We start from the raw sequence: 23,808 nt of genomic DNA, 5'->3' as shown, positions 1-23,808 counted from the left end.
AACTATAGAACATTACTATAGAATACTATAGGGAATTAGAACTATAGAACATTAATATAGAATACTATAGGGAATTAGAACTATAGAACATTACTATAGAATACTATAGGGCATTAGAACTATAGAACATTACTATAGAATACTATAGGGCATTAGAACTATAGAACATTAATATAGAATACTGTAGGGAATTAGAACTATAGAACATTACTATAGAATACTATAGGGAATTAGAACTATAGAACATTACTATAGAATACTATAGGGCATTAGAACTATAGAACATTACTATAGAATACTATAGGGCATTAGAACTATAGAACATTACTATAGAATACTATAGGGCATTAGAACTATAGAACATTACTATAGAATACTATAGGGAATTAGAACTATAGAACATTACTATAGAATACTATAGGGAATTAGAACTATAGAACATTACTATAGAATACTATAGGGAATTAGAACTATAGAACATTACTATAGAATACTATAGGGAATTAGAACTATAGAACATTAATATAGAATACTATAGGGAATTAGAACTATAGAACATTACTATAGAATACTATAGGGCATTAGAACTATAGAACATTACTATAGAATACTATAGGGCATTAGAACTATAGAACATTACTATAGAATACTATAGGGAATTAGAACTATAGAACATTACTATAGAATACTATAGGGCATTAGCTCTATAGAACATTACTATAGAATACTATAGGGCATTAGAACTATAGAACATTACTATAGAATACTATAGGGAATTAGAACTATAGAACATTACTATAGAATACTATAGGGAATTAGAACTATAGAACATTACTATAGAATACTATAGGGCATTAGAACTATAGAACATTACTATAGAATACTATAGGGAATTAGAACTGTAGAACATTACTATAGAATACTATAGGGAATTAGAACTATAGAACATTACTATAGAATACTATAGGGCATTAGAGGGACTATAGAACATTACTATAGAATACTATAGGGCATTAGTTCTATAGAACATTACTATAGAATACTATAGGACATTAGAACTATAGAACATTACTATAGAATACTATAGGGAATTAGAACTATAGAACATTACTATAGAATACTATAGGGCATTAGAACTATAGAACATTACTATAGAATACTATAGGGAATTAGAACTATAGAACATTACTATAGAGCATTAGAACTATAGAACATTACTATAGAATACTATAGGGCATTAGAACTATAGAACATTACTATAGAATACTATAGGGAATTAGAACTATAGAACATTACTATAGAATACTATAGGGCATTACATTACTATAGGGCATCAGATCTATACCTGTCCAATCATTTGAGACCAGTGCCATACTGAAGTATGGAAAACAATCCTGATAATTACCTGACAGTTTTTCTAGTTTTCCTATAGTAGATGTTCTGATCTAGTCCTGATACTGTGCTTTACTAACACTGGGATCTCTGAAGCAGTGGGGTTCATTTAACACCACACGGGGTGACAGATTATCTGTGGGCTATCTAGTGATCTAGTCTGAACCTCTGATCAAGTCAAGTTATTTCTAGTTCTATCTCTGGTCCAGGATGTTAGTGTTTGTTCCTTCACTAACCCACACAGCCACACTAATGCCTGGGACCAAAGCTACTCTATTCCTTGGGGAGCCACAGTGCCCGAATGGCGCCCCCTTGTGATTGTAATGTCCCCTCTTGCAGGTAACACAACATATCACATCTTTCGGGAGTTCTCGCTCATGGCGTCCCACCAGCCCGAGAAGCTAAAGAGGAGAATACACTTCAACAACTACCAGACGTAGTCCATGATGACATCAAAACATACTTCAGCCACTGCCTGAGGTAGTCAAAGACTCCTAACTTGACTCAGACTCTGAAGTGACTTACTAACAAGTCTCTGTGTCCTACACCTTAAATCTATTTAGGTAGAGCACCACCTTCAAGACAGATCTATTTAGGTAGAGAACCACCACCAAGACAGATCTATTTAGGTAGAGAACCATCAAGACATATCTATTTAGGTAGAGCACCATCAAGACAGATCTATTTAGGTAGAGCACCACCATCAAGACAGATCTATTTAGGTAGAGCATCACCATCAAAACAGATCTATTTAGGTAGAGCACCATCAAGACAGATCTATTTAGGTAGAGCACCATCAAGACAGATCTATTTAGGTAGAGCACCATCAAGACAGATCTATTTTAGGTAGAGCACCATCAAGACAGATATATTTAGGTAGAGCACCATCTAGACAGATCTATTTAGGTAGAGCACCACCATCAAGACAGATCTATTTAGGTAGAGCATCACCATCAAAACAGATCTATTTAGGTAGAGCACCATCAAGACAGATCTATTTAGGTAGAGCACCATCAAGACAGATCTATTTAGGTAGAGCACCATCAAGACAGATCTATTTAGGTAGAGCACCATCAAGACAGATCTTTTTAGGTAGAGCACCATCAAGACAGATCTATTTAGGTAGAGCACCACCATCATGACCACCATTTTTCTTCAATCAGTTTTGATATAAACATTTCAGTAGGTGTCCTGGTGTTCTCCTAGCATGCGATCATTGCTCTCAGTTCCATTGCATTACACACAAGAGTCATTATTGGACGAAGGCGTCTTCTGTACGGGAAAGTTTTGTTAAGAGTCGCGACGCTCAGGCTGAACATTTAACACGCATCGTTTGCGGTATGGTTTTGCAAGCATAAGGACCTTATCTTTATTTTTTAAGGTTAAATTGATACACACCTTTTATAGGGTTCACACACGGCCGTATCTCCATTTAAGCACTAGTTGAGGGAAAACATACCGAAGACAGGGTGGACTACCTGTGCTAATTAGTTGTCAGCGTCTCCAAACACCTGTGTGTAAATGACAAACGGTGTTGTCACTGAAAAATACTGTCGGCTGCAACTGTGTTGAAACCGGTTAAAAAGGAGTACAGTGTTTATTTTGTGTTTGGGAAATTATTTAGAGGGAATTCATGTTTCTAGAACCGTACTGCAATTGAGGATCGATTCACCTTTAAACAGAACATGTAAGGTCATTGGACTAAGGAGTAACGCTAGGTTTCTTTAGTTTATTATTGGGCGATTGTTCCCTTAGTTAGGGAGAGTGAAAAATAGCCATTTCAATTCATGCTTGATTTATATTACTGTTTGTACAGACACACACAAAGGTACACACACATGCATACTGCATACATGATATTGTTGTATGGTGGTATTAAACATTTTGTACTGTAGATATGTAGTGGTGTAATAATGTTATTTGATGTACTGTTTTATCTCTTGTTTTATATGTAATGTATGTGCTTTAATGTGTTTGGACCCCAGGAAGAGTAGTTGTTGCCTTGGCAGGAACTAATGGGGATCCATAATAAACCCCAGAAAGAGTAGCTGCTGCCTCGGTAGGAACTAATGGGGATCCATAATAAACCCCAGGAAGAGTAGCTGCTGCCTCGGCAGGATCTAATGGGTATCCATAATAAACCCCAGGAAGAGTAGCTGTTGCCTCGGCAGGAACTAATGGGGATCCATTATAAACCCCAGGAAGAGTAGCTGCTGCCTTGGCAGGAACTAATGGGGATCCATAATAAACACCAGGAAGAGCAGCTGCTGCCTCGGCAGGAACTAATGGGTATCCATAATAAACCCCAGGAAGAGCAGCTGCTGCCTCGGCAGGAACTAATGGGGATCCATAATAAACCCCAGGAAGAGTAGCTGCTGCCTTGGCAGGAACTAATGGGGATCCATAATAAACCCCAGAAAGAGTAACTGCTGCCTCGGTAGGAACTAATGGGGATCCATGATAAACACCAGGAAGAGTAGCTGCTGCCTCGGTAGGAACTAATGGGGATCCATAATAAACCCCAGGAAGAGTAGCTGCTGCCTCGGCAGGAACTAATGGGGATCCATAATAAACCCCAGGAAGAGTAGCTGTTGCCTCGGCAGGAACTAATGGGGATCCATTATAAACCCCAGGAAGAGTAGCTGTTGCCTCAGCAGGAACTAATGGGGATCCATAATAAACCCCAGGAAGAGTAGCTGCTGCTTTGGCAGGAACTAATGGGGATCCATAATAAACCCCAGGAAGAGTAGCTGCTGCCTCGGTAGGAACTAATGGGGATCCATAATAAACCCCAGGAAGAGTAGCTGCTGCCTTGGCAGGAACTAATGGGGATCCCTAATAAATACACATACAGTACAGATAAAATGTGTCCTACATACAAGATAGAAAGTGTGAATATATATATATATTCAGACAAATTGTAATTTTGCAACAAACAGGTGGAAATAAATGGGGCTCTAAAATAATTGAAATGTCTGTTGGTCGTTCTTCTACATTCTATTGGGATTATTTAATACAGTTCAATGATTTAGACATCATACATGGTGGCGGGTAGCCGAGCAATTGGGCCAATAACCCTGAAAGGTTTCTGGTTCGAATCCCCGAGCGGACAAAATCTGTTGATGTGCCCTTGAGCATGACACTTAACCCTGTAAGACGCTTTTAATAAGACAGCAGAGAGTGCCCTCTGGTGGTCATCTATAATTTTGTAGGCCGACACATGACCCATGTCATACCCAGTGAATGATATATGATGATGTCTAGGATCATACCCAAACTGTCCATCCTATCACTGTTAATGAGAGAATAAGAAGAAGAAGGAGAAGACGAAGGAGATGAAGAAGAAGAAGGAGGAGAAGAAGGAGAAGAAGAAGGAGAAGGAGAAGAAGGAGGAGAAGAAGGAGAAGGAGAAGAAGGAGAAGGAGAAGAAGAAGAAGAAAGAGGAGGAGAAGAAGAAGAAAGAGAAGAAGAAGAAAGAGAAGAAGAAGGAGAAGAAGAAGAAGAAGAAGAAGAAGGAGAAGAAGAGGGAGAAGGAGAAGAAGAAAGAGGAGGAGAAGAAGAAGAAAGAGAAGAAGAAGGAGAAGAAGAAGAAGAAGAAGGAGAAGAAGAAGAAGAAGGAGAAGAAGAGGGAGAAGGAGAAGAAGGAGGAGAAGAAGAATGTATCGTACCAAAGGTTCTAGGTCCATTTATACGAAAAACAGTCTGAAACATAAATACATTTTATTACAGTGGTATACATTTACACAATGTAATATTAAATGTTGTCAAAGTTGAACAAACAAACACTGATAATCAAAGTCAACATATACCTTAGTACAATCAACCACCCCTAAATAATTATCTTCAAGAAAGACAGTTTAGTCCTCAAAACACACTTTCAGGTACAAGAAAATGCTCTCATCCTGCAGAAAAGAGGTGGTTTTATACGCACTTTGCATGTTCACCACTAATTAGTCCCCTGGGAAACATCGACCCGAAACCATGGTTCCTACCTTGTCACAGTACCATGAAGTAGCGTATCCTACACTCTTTTCACGCCACTTTCGATACAAAGGGATTTTCACATTAGGTTAGAAAAGCATTTTTGCTAACCCTAACCCTTTTCCTAATCTTAACCTCCTAACCGGTCACGTTAATTCTCCTAACATGCTACGTAATTAATCCTAACCTGCTACAATAAAGTCACTTCGGTATTAAAGTAGCATGAAAATAGTGTTCGCCTAACCTATAAATCCTCCCTGAATAACAGGCCTGTATATCGTCAAATACCACAAGCCTCTATTAGAACAATAATAATTACAGTTGAATAGTTGAATAGTATTCTCATTCTGGGTCAAGTGACACACCTCAATTAACAACTAACATTGATTGACCTTTATTCACAGAGCACAACATGTTATATATAAAACACAAGATGCATACATTTAGTGTGTTTTATTCAGTCAGATCCTTTACTTATGAAGAAGAAGGGGAAAAAAACGATTTAGAATGACAAAATGATGTTAAATTAACTCTAAATAGACTATTTGTACACTTTACACGCTTTGCTCTGGATTACACATAGTTTATTTGTATTAATCAAATTGTAAAACTATAAGTAAATATTTTTGCAAATATGATTCAATTTGTTTGGATAAATTATATATTTTTTTTACTGTTGCAATGTAACTATTGCACAATGAGTTTATAACTGTGGTGACAACATTGTAACAACAAGTGCAGAGGTCATGTGGATTAGACATAGTGAAACGCGCATGCGAAGCGATTACCGTTCACCTAGCAGCAGGATATTATGCTGGCAGCACGATGACGTTATGTATATATATATATAAGAGTCCCCTGCAAAGACATGCTAAACTGGGTATATCGATTTTTTGTTTTTTTACGGATGCGGTACAACTGCTTTTCACATCATCGCAAACACCTTAAAAATGTTTTATCATTTTTACATGGATAAACAGATAGTTCCTCCAAAACATCTAAAGGAAGTTTGTTCTGAAGTCTCTGTTCTATATCTGAGAGATAAAAGATCAGGAAATATGTTATTGTTTTGGTTATGTATTTAACCCCTTATTTTAGGCACTAAACTACCTCCATATATACTTAAATTAATTTTCTTCAACTGGTACCTGGCTACCTTCAGACTAGTCTTGTAAGGATCCTAGAGCAAAACAACCGACATGTAAGTGTTCGTGAGAGACTCCCCTTTCCACGGAGTGTGTAGCCCAGATGGTTCAGAGGTTGGCAGATTGGATGTACCTACTTCAGAAAAGTCCCATGGCCATAAAACAAAACGGAGAACACCATCATGTTCGTGAGAATCATCTTTCCACAGTCGGGGAGTCATAATAGTTTTTATCATTTTATTTATTTATTTCACCTTCATTTAACCAAGTAGGCTAGTCGAGAACAAGTTCTCATTTACAACTGGGACCTGGCCAAGAATAAAGCAAAGCAGTGCGACACAAAACATGTCTCATGGTCTGACACAACACAACTCCTGGCTCTGCCACCTTTTTTAAATTTATTTTAATTTATTTATGTATATATATATTTACCAACAATTAATCAATATAGAAAGTACATGAGGGAACACCAGTATATTTAGATTATAAACAATTGACAATCTCCCACCATCACAGATGCGGAAGGACGACGTCGGCGGAAGTATTTGATTGAGACGTCACCGGTGCAACAAAATAAATATAAAAATAAAAGTTCATTGTTTGTGCTGCTGGCAGAATAACGTTAATAGTCCCAACACGTCGGTGGTTTATTTTTTTTTTAGTAGCCCGCATTCACGATTTGTGGAAGAAAAAAAAACGACTCACCATCGAGTCTTTCCACGAAGAAATAGGTATATTTCTCTAATCGAATGATTTCTGTTCAGTTTTTTGTTTGTTGTTGTTTTGTTTAGAGGCTAACGTTAGCTAGCTAGCTAATAATGTCGACGCAACGGCCTAGCTACTTACAGCGATAGCATTAGCTGCTAGCCAGCCGTTTCTTCCTATCGGTCCATTTTATTTTAATTGACCAGTTAGCTATCTAGGTTCGTGGCAAGCAGCTGATTAAAGTAGCTAGCACAACGTTTTTAATAGTTTAATACCCGAGTTGTTTATAATCGGAGGTTTTCAGCGAACCACGCGTAACCTTGACGCTGGAAATATATATATATTTGTTTTTTTCGGTTTTCCGGTTACCTAACCAGCACTCAGTCAGAGCTAACGTTAGCCTCCAACCCATGGAGATACAGTATGTGTCTGCTAGCTACATGTAGGATTAATAAATCCCCCCCTCTCGGTTGGTTTACTTTCCTAGCTAATTTATCTAAAAATTGCGATATTTCCAGGTACGTAAGACCGTAAACTCCCTCGTCTCGTTGATCATTACTTGGTTTCGATTGTTCATCAAGTACCATATACATGTCAATGAGCAGCATCCGATATCATGTCATTTAGAATTCAGGTACTGATTATGCCAATCAAGTTAGTTGGCGACCTAACAAATCCTGTTAATTCGTATCAGGTGTGTGTGTGTGTGTGTGTGTGTGTGTGTGTGTGTGTGACCTGCTTCTTATGATAATTTGGGTCCCAAGTCACCTGCTTCAAGATGAGGTGTGAGCTAGTATTTTTTTTATATGTTTAATCCATGACTCAAAGGAAAACGGATTAATACACAGTCAGTTAATCTAATCCTTGTAAAGATGATTAATGATGTATTGTAATTTCTAATGAACTGTGTGTGTCTGTCTGTCTAAGGAACTCTCTGCCTGTAGATGAACAACCACGGGAATAAGAGGGCACCGACCACAGCCACCCAGAGACTAAAGCAGGACTACCTCAGGATAAAGAAAGACCCTGTGCCTTACATCTGTGCTGAACCCCTACCATCCAACATCCTCGAATGGTAAGGTCTCGCTCTCACATATCGATAGAGCCTCTCAGAGGAGGAGTGCTGATCTAGGATCAGGTCCCCCTGGGCATTACTTATTCATTATGATCTAGAAAGGGGGGTCTGATCCTATATCAGAACTCCTACTCTGATGCTTTTTTTAATATGGGCCCAGGATTTTTAAGAGCTGAGTCTCAATACCTTTCAATCCTCGCCTGGTCTCTTCTCTCTTTCTCTCCTTCATCTGCACTGATATGAAAACAGGATTGGTGAAAATACTGGAGGATGGTGATTGTTTGCTGTGAATCTGACTATTGATGCACCCGAGGTCTCTAGAGAATGTGATGAATGAACAGGATCTTTTATAGTATGAATAAATAGTACACTTGTTGTTAGCCAAATCAGTCATGGGTTTTCTTAGTTGTTCACCAATTGAGTTTTCCATGATGTGATCCCCCCCCCCTCTCTCTCCAGGCACTATGTTGTTCGAGGTCCTGAGAAAACCCCATACGAAGGTAGATAAATGCACTTTTACATATAGTACAGTACTCTGAATAATATCACTTTAAATTGAGGCTCTCTAACCCAGTTCCTGGAAAGCTAACCTCCTGTAGGTTTTTGCTCCAAGCCCAGTTGTAAACTAGCCTGATACATCTCCTCAACCAGCAAATTATTAGAATTAGGTGCTCTAGATTAAGTTTGAGGTGAAAACCTATAGGATGGTATCTCTCCAGGAACAGGTTTGGAGAGCCCTGATTTTAAATTCTCATACTAACTGGTGTTATTTTTGACTTTTTTTAAATTCTGTGTCTGACTAAATTGACAATATTGTTGTTACAGTATATTGTAATTGAATTTATTGAATTTCTTGATTCTTTGTTCCACAGGGGGATATTATCATGGCAAACTAATATTCCCTCGGGACTTCCCCTTTAAACCACCCAGCATCTACATGATCACACCTAACGGGAGATTTAAGTGTAACACACGGTAAGAATCAAATTAAAATCACATTCTAGGGAGTTTTTCCCTGGGTTCCTCTCTCGGTTCCTCTCTCGGTTCCTCTCTCGGTTCCTCTCTCGGTTCCTCTCTCGGTTCCTCCCTTTTCTAGGGGTTTTCCCCCTGGCTCCTCTCTAGATTTCTGCCTTATCTAGGGAGTCTTTCTATCTCAGAACCTGGCTCCTCTATACCCGGTACAGCCAGAAGAGGACTGGTAACCTGTCAGAGCCTGGTTCCTCTATACCCGGTACAGCCAGAAGAGGACTGGCAACCTGCCAGAGCCTGATTCCTCTCTAGTTTTCTTCCTAGGTTCCTCTAGTTGTCTTCCTAGAGGTTCCTCTCTAGGTTCCTCTCTAGGTTCCTCTCTAGGTTCCTCTCTAGGTTCCTCTCTAGGTTCCTCTCTAGGTTCCTCTCTAGGTTCCTCTCTAGGTTCCTCTCTAGGTTCCTCTCTAGGTTCCTCTCTAGGTTCCTCTCTAGGTTCCTCTCTAGGTTCCTCTCTAGGTTCCTCTCTAGTTTCCTCTCTAGTTTCCTCTCTAGTTTCCTCTCTAGTTTCCTCTCTAGTTTCCTCTCTAGTTTCCTCTCTAGTTTCCTCTCTAGTTTCCTCTCTAGTTTCCTCTCTAGGTTTCTTCCTAGGTTCCTGCTTTTCTAGGGATTTTTTTCTAGCCACTGTGCTTCTGGATTGCTTGCTCTCTGAGGTTTTAGGCTGGGTATCTGGAAAGCACATGTGACAACTAAAAAGGCTTTTAAAAACTACATTTGATTGATTGAATTACCCAGAAGATGTTATTGAACCAGGGCTGGGGTCAATTCCAGGAAATTCAGAAAATAAACCAAATTCCATATTGTCCTCATTGAAGAGAATTAAAATAGGAATTTCAGTGTACATCCTGAATTGAAATTGAATTGACCCCAACCCTACTAACACAATTAAGTACATATCCTAAATGGATGTCATTTAATCTCAGGGTTTTAAACTATGGAACTACGGTATTTTCTGTTCAATCATTGCATCTGTTTTTCATGCTGTCATTTCCTGAGTGCTGCGGTGACTGAGTGTGTCACGCTGAATCTCTTCCCCCCCCCCCCAGGTTATGCCTGTCCATCACTGATTTCCACCCGGACACGTGGAACCCAGCCTGGTCCGTCTCCACCATCCTGACTGGTCTGCTCAGCTTCATGGTGGAGAAAGGCCCTACTCTGGGCAGCATCGAGACCTCTGACTACACTGTGAGTTCAGATTGACAATGTCATTGATTAGACAGGGGCTATGGATACAAGGGATCCATCCTTGAGATCAAAAGGATTTGGAACCATGGTGTAATACAATTCTATTGTTTACAAACAATGGAGTTAAAAACCACCTTCTATTTGGGTTCTGATGGGGCACAACAGTTGAATGAAAGCCTTTACAGTATAAAGTTATATTCTTCAACAATCAATGGCTATATATATCGTTCATTTAAGAGGTTTTTAAAAACTTGATGTAGCAATGGACGATTGTCCCTTTTTTAATATTAGACCATTATTACATTCAGCTTATAAAGCCTTCGTAAGCACTACATAAACATGTTACGAAGCATCTATAACCATATGTCATGGTTTTATAAAGGGTTCATAAATGTGGCACAACGGTGTGTGACATAATCAACCAGGTCAAAGCTACTACTACTACTGCTACACCCTGACAGGGACTGTCTGAAATAAGCCCCTAGCTACTACTACTACTACTGCTACACCCTGACAGGGACTGTCTGAAATAAGCCCCTAGCTACTACTACTACTACTGCTACACCCTGACAGGGACTGTCTGAAATAAGCCCCTAGCTACTACTACTACACCCTGACAGGGACTGTCTGAAATAAGCCCCTAGCTACTACTACTACTACTGCTACACCCTGACAGGGACTGTCTGAAATAAGCCCCTAGCTACTACTACTGCTACACCCTGACAGGGACTGTCTGAAATAAGCCCCTAGCTACTACTACTACTAATTTGTAAGTCGCTCTGGATAAGAGCGTCTGCTAAATGACTTAAATGTAAATGTACTGCTACACCCTGACAGGGACTGTCTGAAATAAGCCCCTAGCTACTACTACTACACCCTGACAGGGACTGTCTGAAATAAGCCCCTAGCTACTACTACTACACCCTGACAGGGACTGTCTGAAATAAGCCCCAAGCTACTACTACTACACCCTGACAGGGACTGTCTGAAATAAGCCCCTAGCTACTACTACTACACCCTGACAGGGACTGTCTGAAATAAGCCCCAAGCTGCTACTACTACTACTACACCCTGACAGGGACTGTATGAAATAAGCCCCAAGCTACTACTACTACTACACCCTGACAGGGACTGTCTGAAATAAGCCCCTAGCTACTACTACTACTACTACTACTACTGCTACACCCTGACAGGGACTGTCTGAAATAAGCCCCTAGCTACTACTACTACACCCTGACAGGGACTGTATGAAATAAGCCCCAAGCTACTACTACTACTACACCCTGACAGGGACTGTCTGAAATAATCCCCTAGCTACTACTACTACTACTACTGCTACACCCTGACAGGGACTGTCTTGAAATAAGCCCCAAGCTACTACTACTACTACACCCTGACAGGGACTGTCTGAAATAAGCCCCTAGCTACTACTACTGCTACTACTACTACTACTGCTACACCCTGACAGGGACTGTCTGAAATAAGCCCCTAGCTACTACTACTGCTACTACTACACCCTGACAGGGACTGTCTGAAATAAGCCCCTAGCTACTGCTACACCCTGACAGGGACTGTCTGAAATAAGCCCCAAGCTACTACTACTGCTACTACTACTACTACTACACCCTGACAGGGACTGTCTGAAATAAGCCCCAAGCTACTACTACTACTACACCCTGACAGGGACTGTCTGAAATAAGCCCCTAGCTACTACTACTGCTACACCCTGACAGGGACTGTCTGAAATAAGCCCCAAGCTACTACTACTACTACACCCTGACAGGGACTGTCTGAAATAAGCCCCTAGCTACTACTACTGCTACACCCTGACAGGGACTGTCTGAAATAAGCCCCTAGCTACTACTACTACTGCTACACCCTGACAGGGACTGTCTGAAATAAGCCCCTAGCTACTAGTACACCCTGACAGGGACTGTCTGAAATAAGCCCCAAGCTACTACTACTACTACACCCTGACAGTGACTGTCTGAAATAAGCCCCAAGCTACTACTACTACTACTACTACACCCTGACAGGGACTGTCTGAAATAAGCTACTACTACTACTACACCCTGACAGGGACTGTCTGAAATAAGCCCCTAGCTACTACTACTACTACACCCTGACAGGGACTGTCTGAAATAAGCCCCTAGCTACTACTACTACTACACCCTGACAGGGACTGTCTGAAATAAGCCCCTAGCTACTACTACTACTACACCCTGACAGGGACTGTCTGAAAAAAGAGTCTTGGGGGTTCCAAACTCTTCTTGGGAACCTTCAATGCAGCAGAAATATTTTTGTTACCCTTCTCCAGATCTGTGCCTCGACACAATCCTGTCTCGGGGCTCTACGAACAATTCCTTCGACCTCGTGGCTTGTTTTTTTTTTCTCTTACGTGCACTGTCAACTGTGGAACCTTATATAGACTGGTGTGTGTGCTTTTCCAAATCCTGTCGTATCAATTGAATTTACCATAAGTGGACTCTAGTCAAGTTGTAGAAACCTCTCAAGGATAATCAATGGAAACAGGATGCACTGGAGCTCAATTTCGAGTCTCATAGCAAAAGGGTCTGAATACTTACGTAAATAAGGTATTTCAGTTATTTATTTTTAATAAACGTTAACATTTTAAAAAACCTGTGTTCGCTTTTCCATTATGGGGTATTGTGTTTAGAATGATTCAGGATTCATATTTAATCCATTTTAGGTTGTAACTTAACAAAATATGGAAATTCAAGGGGTCTGAATACTTTTGTCTGTATAGCTGTTCCTGTAGACTAACACTCATTGCGCTAACGCCAGTTAGCATTGGCTTTAGATGACTGAAAAATCCCGCTACATTGAATTTCTATCCCTTTAAGATGACTGTTCTGACAAAATCCCGAGCTATCCCTTTAAGATGACTGTTCTGACAAAATCCCGAGCTATCCCTTTAAGATGACTGTTCTGACAAAATCCCGAGCTATCCCTTTAAGATGACTGTTCTGACAAAATCCCGAGCTATCCCTTTAAGATGACTGTTCTGACAAAATCCCGAGCTATCCCTTTAAGATGACTGTTCTGACAAAATCCCGAGCTATCCCTTTAAGATGACTGTTCTGACAAAATCCCGAGCTATCCCTTTAAGATGAATGTTCTAACTTTAAGTCACTCTGGATAAGATGTAAATGTAATTCAAATTGTTGGTTCTTTTGGTTATTTCTTGTGTTTTTGTTTATTTCCTCCAGAAACGACAGCTGTCAGCCCAGAGCTTGGCTTTCAACCTAAAGGAGAAGGTTTTCTGTGAATTGTTTCCTGATGCCGTTGATGTGAGTCTGCATGGAAATCATTTACTAAAGACTGATACCATAACAAAGACTGATACCATAACTATGACAAACTAAAGACTGATAATACTAAATAAACTAAAGACGGATACCACAACTATGACGATACACTAAAGACTGATAATACTATGACAGTACACTAGACTGATAATATTAAATACACTAAATACTGATAATATTAAATACACTAAATACTGATAATACTATGACAATACACTAAATACTGATAATATTAAATACACTAAATACTGATAATACTATGACAATACACTAAATACTGATGACAATACACTAAATACTGATAATACTATGACAATAAACTAAAGACTGATAATATTAAATACACTAAATACTGATAATACTATGACAATACACTAAAGACTGATAATATTAAATACACTAAATACTGATAATACTATGACAATACACTAAAGACTGATAATACTATAGTTTATTGTCAAAGACTGATAATGCTATGACAATAAACTAAAGATTGATAATATTAAATACTGATAATACTATGACAATACACTAAAGACTGATAATGCTATGACAATAAACTAAAGACTGATAATATTAAATACTGATAATACTATGACAATAAACTAAAGACGGATAATGCTATGACTAAACTAAAAAGCAGCATATACTAGAGCAGTATTTGTGAACCTCGGGCCCCCCTGGGTACACGTTCTGGTTTTTGCTGCTAGCTCTACAGCTGATTCACTGTGGGGAAACCCGACACGAGATCACAATTTCATCCACTGAGCGGATTCTATTACTGGCTTATTTTGACTGCAGGCTTTCATCCTTTTTCCACTTCCACGTCTCTCCCTGACTACTGGCTCTTTTCCATCCATCATCCCTGATCCACCCGTCGTCCCTGATCCACCCGTCGTCCCTGATCCACCCGTCGTCCCTGATCCACCCGTCGTCCCTGATCCACCCGTCGTCCCTGCCCCACCCGTCGTCCCTGCCCCACCCTTCCACCCTGCTCCACCCTTCCACCCTGCCCACCCGTCGTCCCTGCCCCACCCGTCGTCCCTGCCCCACCCGTCGTCCCTGATCCACCCGTCGTCCCTGATCCACCCGTCGTCCGTCGTCACCCTGCTCCACCCGTCGGTCGGTCCTCCCTGCTCCGTCCGTCCCTGTTCCATTTCTGCCTCCTCTATCTCTCTATCCTTTCTCCCCTGTCCATCCCTCCCTCAATCTCTCTCCATCCCTCCCTCTTTCTCCAGGAGATAAAGCAGAAACAGAAGGCCCAGGAGGAGTTGAGTGCCCGTCCCCTCCCCCTCCCCGACGTGGTTCCTGACGGCGACCCTCAACACGGCAACTACGGAATCCCCGCCCTCAACGGAGGCCACGGCCCTCTGGGCCCCGCTAACCCCGCCCCCGGCCTCCAGCAGGCCAATCGGAACCACGGACTGCTGGGCGGCGCCTTGGCCAACCTGTTTGTGATTGTAGGGTTCGCAGCGTTTGCCTACACGGTGAAGTACGTGCTGCGGAGCATCGCCCAGGAGTGAGAGAGGAGAGATGAAGGAGAGCAGAGGGTCAGCTACAGGACAATTGTATGATTTAAACACATTATTGATAGAAATTCTGAGCCACCCCCCCGAAGGAGGGATGAAGAAGCAGGGGCGGGGGGTTTAGGTGGGGAGGGGGGAGACTGGGACAGGGTTGTTTGGGATCACGGTTGTTGATCCACTCTGTGCTTTCGGTGGTTATGACCTAATACCAGGTGGTAGAAGAAGTGCTTGGCTCATGGGTTGACCGCTGGCTCAGAACATTTTTCATTGTTCTTCTCTGCCTGTTTACTCTGAAGCCACTGTGTTGTTAGTGTTCCGTGTGCTAGATACATTTTCAATCTATTGTCACCGCCATATTGGTGGGTCCCTGTGGAAAGAAAAAAGAAAGAGAAAAAAAAAAATAATGTGGATTTTTGGAACCATGTTTTCATTCTGCCTGTTTTCCAGTTCCACAAAGTATGTCTTAAGTGGGGATAGATAGCCCTCTGTTGCCCGGGAAACAAGGTTCAGACTCACTTGGGGTAAGTGTTGCCCGGGAAACAAGGTTCAGACTCACTTGGGGTAAGTGTTGCCCGGGAAACAAGGTTCAGACTCACTTGGGGTAAGTGTTGCCCTTCTGTCCTGTGTCACCTTAGACAGGTAAGACGGACTCCACCCCCCCCCCAGATGTCCTGAGAAACACACAGGAAGGAGTCTGTGTAATATAATGTCAATGAAACCCTGGCTTTTAAGTAAGATCTGGGACACGTAGAGATCTACCTTGATGTATTTGCTAAACACACACAGTGACAACGGATTTAGGACTCAGTCCCGAACCCCCCCAGGTTTTCGGGACTGAGTCCTAAATCCGTTGTCACATTTGGGACACTGGCTCAGTCAGTCTGTCTGTGGCTTTCTCCCAAAATGGCTGACCCCCCCCCCCTCCCCTCTGGGTGTCTTCTTCAGCATGTGTTCATAATACCATTGTCACGCTTCATTTATCATCCGGTCTGGTTGAAACCACATACACGACTCGCAGGTTTGGCCCGTTTTAATCACCGGCAATGCTGGCCTTTTTTTTATGGGGTTATTAGTTGGAAAAGAGTGGGGTTATAAGGATAATGAGGAAGTTGGTTGAAATGACAAGTCATTCGTCCAGGGATATGTTCACATAAGACTGGAAGACCCGGGGAACTGAACCGCTTAGCTGGCTTTAGAGCATGCTGTCTGTCTGTGTCTTTACAATGCTACTGACCCACTCAAACATTCTGAAAAGAGAAGTATGGACATGGTGGATAGGTTAACTATATAGTAGTGGAATAATTAGGTTATAAATAGTAACCTATTTAAATAGTTATCTCAAGACAGTTGATTCTGCCTATATAAATTTAATTCTACTGAAGCAAAATATGAACTCAACGTGTAAAGGGTTGGTTTCATAAAAGATGCCAGACCGGTTCCGTATGTACAAGTGTTTCTCAAAAATGTTGGGCACAAATGTGTTTACATCCTTGTTATAGTGAGCATTTCTCCTTTTGCCAAGTGGCATATCAAGAAGCTGATTTAAACGGCATGATCATTCCACAGGTTCACCTTGTGCTGGGGGCAATAGAAGGCCACTCTCTCTAAAATGTGCAGTTTTGTCGCACAAAGCAATGCCACAGATGTCTGAAGTTTTAAGGGAGTGTGCAATTGGCATGCTGACTACAGGAATCTCCACCAGAGTTCCTGCCAGAGAATTGAATGTTCAATTCTCTACCATAAGCCGCCTCAATGGCGGGGTTTTTTTTGGTGGGGGGGGGGGGGCAGTAGGTCCAACCGGCCTCACAACCACAGACCGTGTGTAACACCGCCAGCCCGGGATCTCCACGTCGTCTTGAGACCAGCCACCCGGATCGCTGATGAAACGGAGTATTTCTGTCTGTAATAAAGCCCTTTTGTGGGGAAACACTCATTCTGGTTGGCTGGGCCTGGCTCCCAAGTGGGGTGGGCCTGGCTCCCAAGTGGGGTGGGCCTGGCTCCCAAGTGGGCTGGGCCTGGCTCCCAAGTGGGCTGGGCCTGGCTCCCAAGTGGGCTGGGCCTGGCTCCCAAGTGGGCTGGGCCTGGCTCCCAAGTGGGCTGGGCCTGGCTCCCAAGTGGGCTGGGCCTAGCTCCCAAGTGGGGTGGGCCTGGGGGGTGGGCCTGGCTCCCAAGTGGGCTGGGCCTGGCTCCCAAGTGGGCTGGGCCTGGCTCCCCTGGCTCCCAAGTGGGCTGGGCCTGGCTCCCAAGGCCTGGGCTGGGCCTGGCTCCCAAGTGGGCCTGGCTCCCAAGCTGGGCCTGGCTCCCAAGTGGGGGCCTGGGCTGGCTGGGCTGGGCCTGGCCCCAAGTGGGTGGGCTGGGCCTGGCTCCCAAGTGGGCTGGGCCTGGCTCCCAAGTGGGCTGGGCCTGGCTCCCAAGTGGGCTGGGCCTGGCTCCCAAGTGGGGTGGGCCTGGCTCCCAAGTGGGCTGGGCCTGGCTCCCAAGTGGGCTGGGCCTGGCTCCCAAGTGGGGTGGGCCTGGCTCCCAAGTGGGCTGGGCCTGGCTCCCAAGTGGGCTGGGCCTATGCCCACCCATGGCTGCGCTCCCCTACCAAGTTAAGTGAAATCCATAGATTAGGGCCTAATGAATTTATTTAAATTTGACTGATTTCCTGATATGAACTGTAACTTGGTGAAATTGTTGCATGTTGTTTGTTTCAGTATAGCTAAATTCCCCATCTTAAAATACCATGTCAACCTACCTGTGTGTTTGGTATAGCTGATATCTGTTTATGTTTGGGTGAGTTCCAATATGTGCTGTGGGTCATTGCATTGGTCATTAGGCTTGTCTTTAAACCGTGACAAAGGACATCAAAAAGACAGACTGACGAGAGCACTAAATAGGAAATGGGGTAGGAGAAATGAGTTGACTTGTCTCTCGGCTGGTGTTTTGTTGTCAGTCAACCCAATCCGTGAGCCAAGGCAGTTAAATCCAGCGCTGTCAATCTCTCATGTTGCGCTGAAACGGGGATCTCCAAGGTGCTTAGCTGACCATTTTTTTTAACAACACATCGCTCTATATAGGCCCCAATGAGGAGACGACAGTCTATATAGGCCCTGATGAGGAGACGACAGTCTATATAGGCCCCAATGAGGAGACGACAGTCTATATAGGCCCTGATGAGGAGACGACAGTCTATATAGGCCCCAATGAGGAGACGACAGTCTATATAGGCCCTGATGAGGAGACGACAGTCTATATAGGCCCTGATGAGGAGACGACAGTCTATATAGGCCCCAATGAGGAGACGACAGTCTATATAGGCCCTGATGAGGAGACGACAGTCTATATAGGCCCTGATGAGGAGACGACAGTCTATATAGGCCCCAATGAAGAGAAGACAGTCTATATAGGCCCCAATGAGGACACAACAGCACATGGAGAAGTAAACCTTTGTGTTTAATATGGATATTTTATAGAATAGCCATGGCGTGGCAGTCTGTTAGATCGGGAACCAGCTTTCTTGTCCCTAGCAGTGTACAAAATGGCACCTTATTCCATGTCTTGTTCACTGCTTTTGACCAGAGCCTTTGCAAAGGTATAAGGAATAGGGTGTAATTTGGGACACATCCCGTCTTGCCGAACAGGACAGGGCTGAGAGAAGAGCTGGTTAATGTGGAAACACACCAGCACCTCCCTGGCTAGTAGAATTACTCATTTACATTGCATTTAGTGCAGATTGTTCTACAGTGTAGCCTACTTATGACTTCAGAAAGCAGAAGGGGAAAAAAATAAGTTCAGATTCAGACTTGAACAAAGCTCTTTTTGTCTCTTGTTCTGGCCCTTTTTTAACAATAGTTCATTTGAGATGCACAGCAAAAAACACACAAATTCCACGCTTCATAATTATCTCATTTTGAAATTGTATGTTTTCATAGTTAATGCAAATAAATGTACCCCGCCATTTTAGAGAATACGTTTGGTGGTTATTATTGGTGTGTGTGTGTGTGTGTGTGTGTGTGTGTTAAAGGGAACCCAGCGCCAGCCATCTTTGAAATGACAGTCACGACATTTTTAAGTTGGTATTGTAGTGAATTGACCGGTATGTGTGTTTGTAAGAATTTCCAATCCACTACAGTAGAGTAGATCTCTCTGTTTACTTCCTTTTTGAGTTATAAGGGTGCAAAGCCTTATTTTAATATTTCTTACATCTTTCACATTATTTGTATTTATTATGGATTCCCATTATCCTCTGTGAAGGCTACTCTTCCTGGGGTCCAGCAAAATGAAGGCAGTTATATATATATATATTTTTTTTAACATTACAATGTGAAGTCCAATCTCTGTTGGAATCCAGTTTGCAGGAAGATATCCAGTCCTCTTAACATCTCTCACAACTTGCATCTTGAATTCGTTTCAGAGTAGGGCAGAACATACAGTAGGTGAAGACTACCTACATACACCATGTAAACTGGAACGACTTGTCTCGCTAACGGTTGCTAAAAATCGAACCATGTACAGATTGGATTAGTTTAGGGGGGATGTTTCTTAGTGCTGAACGATTAGTGCTTTTTCAGGTCGATGATCTCGTGGAATTCAAATAATTGAACAAACATCAGTCAATTAGTTGTTTAAACTGCAAAAAAATAAACATTTCGGTTAATCTCTAACGTTTCTGATTTTTGTGTAGCATAAGATTTGAAAACAATCAATGTTCATGCGAAAACACAGATATTGACACAAACCATTTTTTATTTTTAAATCAACCTGCAACAGACCATGCTGAGAAATATAACAGAGGCCCCTCTCATATCTGTGGATAATTGCGTAGATTTAACTCTGTTTCTGGTTGCTCTTCATGGAGTTAAATAAAAGCACTCCATCTCAATCAACAATAATTCCAGGGAGCGTATCACTTCCTTGATTGTTAAGATAACTTCCAAAAAGAGTCAATTTAACCTTTTTTAAACACTAATTTGAACTATCCTTGTTTTACTGTCTAGGTTAAAGGGCAACTACACCACTTTTCAACCTCATGTTTGAGGTTCTCATCTCCAGCACAATACCAGTGCCAACATATTTGAAAACTGTGTATTTCTACGTTTTTGTAGAAAAATATGTTAATTTTTTAACATTTTAAAACAGTGATTTTCAAACACGAGGAGTGAGAACATACCCTCCTTTGGGCTAGAAACTAGTAGCAGGTTTGTTGAAAATCAGTTTTTTTTTAAACATTTAATTCTACCCTGTGATGTCACAGAAGCATTTTTTTTAGGACCTTCTTCTTCTCTCCTTTTAACCACAGATCATAGAAACATGCTGGTTTCACATATGTAGAAAGTGTAGAAATTGCCCATTTTAAGTCAATCGCGTTTATTACAAGTATCAACCGGGAGACTGTTATTTTAATTGTGAGGTTGGTTGTTTTACAAGATTTCAAGCTGAGGTTCCATGACTTTGACCTGATTTTTAATAAAAATAATAATGACTTAATCACTCTGGCATAAAAAAAAAATGGCTGCCAGAAACTCAACATGATTGTGAATTAATTCATCCATCCATACATGAGTGTATCATTGTATTTATTTAACCAGGAGAGCCCACTCATTCAATAACAGCTGTTTTCCATGGAGCCCGGGTGTCATGAGTGTATCATTGTATTTATTTAACCAGGATAGCCCACTCATTCAATAACAGCTGTTTTCCATGGAGTCCCGGGTGTCATGTGAAAATATACTGAGCAAAAAATATAAACGCAACATGCAACAATTTTCAAAGATTTTACTGATGGTCACAGATACCCTAAAATAAATGGGTCTCACAATGGGCCTCGGGATCTCGTCACAGTATTTCTGTGCATTCAGATTGCCATCGATAAAATGCAATTGTCTTCGTTGTCCATAGCTTGTGCCTGCCCATACCATAACCCCATTGGGCACTCTGTTGACATCAGCAAACCTCTCGCCCACACGACGCCATGCATGTGGTCTGCGGTTGTGAGGCCAGTTGGACGTACTGCCAAATGATCTAAAACGTTGTTGGAGGCGGCTTATGGTAGAGAAATTATCTGGCAACAGCTCTGTTGGACGTTCCTGACAAAACCTGCACATTTTAGAGTGGCCTTTTATTGTCCTCAACACAATGTGCACCAGTGTAATAATCATGCTGTTTAATCAATTTCTTGATATGCCACACCTGTCAGGTGGATGGATTATCTTGGCAAAAGAGAAATGCTCACGAACAGGGATGTAAACAAATTTGGACACAAAATTTGAAAGCAATAAGCTTTTTGTGCATATGGAAAATTTCTGGGATCTTTTATTATTATTATTATTATTTCAACTCAAGAACAATGGAACCAACACTTCACATGTTGCGTTTACATTGCTAGTGACTATATTCACGTCATCAAATAATTTATTAAAATACATGGTTTTGGAATGGTCTACAATAGCCTCAACAGACCTCTGTAGGGTAGCATCATGGTGTAGCCGGAGGACAGCTAGCTTCCATCCTCATCTGGGTACATTGACTTCAATACAAAACCTATGAGGCTCTTGGGTCTCACCCCCACCATAGACTTACACAGTAATTATGACAACTTCCGGAGGACATCCTCCAACCTATCAGAGCTCTTGCAGCACGAACTGACATGTTGTCCACCCAATCAAAGGATTAGAGAATGAATATAGTTCTGAAAGCATAAGCTAGAGCTAGCTAGTACTGTAGTGTATCAAATGTGGTGAGTAGCTGACTCAGGGAAAGACGGGAGTCACACAGTTTTAAACAAATTAATTTCTTTAGAAATTAAGGAGAAGTGAGAGAGAGAGCTAGCTATATTTATTTAAAAAAATGTTTTACTTTCACTTAGCTAGCAAACGGAGCTAGCTAGGTTAGCTTACTCAAACACCCGGCTCAAACAAGGGATTACATGTTCGCTAGCAAACGGAGCTAGCTAGGTTAGTTTACTCAAACAACAAGGGATTACATGTTAGCTAGCCAGCTATGGCTATCTAACACTGGAACTTTTCCAAGTCAAGGTAAGCGTTTATTAATTTAATGGTGAGAGAGTGCCAAGAGTGTGCAAAGCTGTCATCGAGGCAAAAGCTGGCTACTTTGAAGAATTTCAAATATAGAATATATTTGGATTTGTTTAAACACTTGTTTTTGCATTCCATAGGTGTTATTTCATAGTTTTGATGTCTTCACTATTATTATACAATTTTAAAAAATAAAAACCCTTGAATGAGTGGTTCTAAAACTTTTGACCGGTAGTATATAATAATACCAAATACCCCACCGAAGACGTTCTTTAATAAAAAATATACTTGGTCATAACAGAGTTTATATGGGCAAATAGAACTCATAGAATAAAGGGAAGTTTTACATCTCCCTAAGAGGAAACAATGGCTACATATTGAAGATACACAAACCCGACAATCTTTTCACGTGTCTATTTCCAAAGGATAAAGCGAAGAAAAATGAACAACTGTAATAGTTTAGATAACAATTATGGAAGAAAATGCAACGGATTCTACAAGAACCAATAATCCCTCCCTAAAAAACACACACCTATGGAACAATCCTTAGATAGCTTTAACTTAGAAATTGGTCCACATGGAAAAAAGGCATAGAAACTGTAAATAACTTGGTAAGGGAAAAATAAAACGACTTAAATGACAGACTCAAAAAGGCCATTTTCGACTGACCAATGTAGATATTTTCAAATACATACAACTTAAAAGTTTCATATCACAAAATGTTGATTTGAAATATTTTGGACATCAGAGCAATGTTGAGGGAATTCTATTTGAGTCAGAAAAGGATACTAATATAATAGGTAAGATATACGAAACATTGAAGAGTGCCTATCCAATTTACAATCTCTTAGAAAAAAAGATTAACTCTTGGTACCAACATTTAAAAAATAACTGATATTGGCACAAGATGGAGGTGTTGGAACGTAAACTAACGAAATTGAAGAGTGCATTTAACGTAACTAACGAAATTATAAACTTAATCCATTAATGGAAATGTAAACGTAATCCAGTCATGTTTTAAGTGTAAAACGAATATAATTCATGCCTTCTGGGATGAAGTCCAAAAGTTGGCTGTTAGACGGACTAAAACGCATAACGCATCACCGGGGGCAAACTACCTGCCCTCCAGGACACCTACACCACCCGATGTCACAGGAAGGCCATAAAGATCATCAAGGACAACCACCACCCGAGCCACTGCCTGTTCACCCCGCTATCATCCAGAAGGCGAGGTCAGTACAGGTGCATCAAAGCAAAATCAAATGTATTTATATAGCCCTTCGTACATCAGCTGATATCTCAAAGTGCTGTAACAGAAACCCAGCCTAAAACCCCAAACAGCAAGCAATGCAGGTGTAGAAGCACGGTGGCGAGAAAAAACTCCCTAGAAAAGCCAAAACCTAGGAAGAAACCTAGAGAGGAACCAGG

The 23,808-nt window shown here is 41.4% G+C and overlaps 1 protein-coding gene and 1 long non-coding RNA gene across 3 annotated transcripts; both read left to right on the top strand.

Moving 5' to 3' along the window:
* The first annotated feature begins 1,344 nt into the window (after positions 1-1,344).
* Positions 1,345-3,286, top strand: LOC127910429 (uncharacterized). The gene is made up of 3 exons (XR_008074850.1): positions 1,345-2,207; positions 2,365-2,454; positions 2,485-3,286. It is a non-coding gene; the product is annotated as an uncharacterized LOC127910429 (long non-coding RNA).
* Positions 3,287-7,084: 3,798 nt separating this feature from the next.
* On the top strand, positions 7,085-16,141 carry ube2j2 (ubiquitin-conjugating enzyme E2, J2 (UBC6 homolog, yeast)). 2 transcript variants are annotated; one of them, XR_008074849.1, is made up of 8 exons: positions 7,085-7,249; positions 8,151-8,298; positions 8,758-8,798; positions 9,171-9,273; positions 10,371-10,509; positions 13,740-13,820; positions 15,077-15,908; positions 15,949-16,141. XR_008074849.1 is itself a non-coding variant. In XM_052474225.1 (7 exons), the coding sequence occupies exons 2-7, from the start codon at positions 8,168-8,170 to the stop codon at positions 15,359-15,361; spliced, it is 780 nt and encodes a 259-aa protein (XP_052330185.1). In that variant the 5' UTR covers positions 7,085-7,249; positions 8,151-8,167; the 3' UTR covers positions 15,362-16,141. The 2 variants fall into 2 exon arrangements, 1 of the variants encoding a protein (XP_052330185.1); XM_052474225.1 differs by having other exon boundaries at positions 15,077-16,141.
* The last annotated feature ends 7,667 nt before the right edge of the window (positions 16,142-23,808 follow it).

This window comes from Oncorhynchus keta, chromosome 21, assembly GCF_023373465.1.
Source record: "Oncorhynchus keta strain PuntledgeMale-10-30-2019 chromosome 21, Oket_V2, whole genome shotgun sequence".
NCBI classification, from domain to species: Eukaryota; Metazoa; Chordata; class Actinopteri; order Salmoniformes; family Salmonidae; genus Oncorhynchus; species Oncorhynchus keta.
Note: the sequence above shows the minus strand (reverse complement) of the source record. Positions and strands in the feature narration are given on the sequence as shown.

What these genes read in the sequence shown, in the direction of transcription:
- ube2j2 (XM_052474225.1), top strand. Translation starts at nt 8,168, where the DNA reads ATGAACAACCACGGGAATAAGAGGGCACCGACCACAGCCACCCAGAGA. An exon ending in AGATTTAAGTGTAACACACG is followed by an intron (nt 9,274 to 10,370) that starts GTAAGAATCAAA and finishes CCCCCCCCCCAG; the next exon opens with GTTATGCCTGTCCATCACTG. An exon ending in TGTTTCCTGATGCCGTTGAT is followed by an intron (nt 13,821 to 15,076) that starts GTGAGTCTGCAT and finishes CTCTTTCTCCAG; the next exon opens with GAGATAAAGCAGAAACAGAA.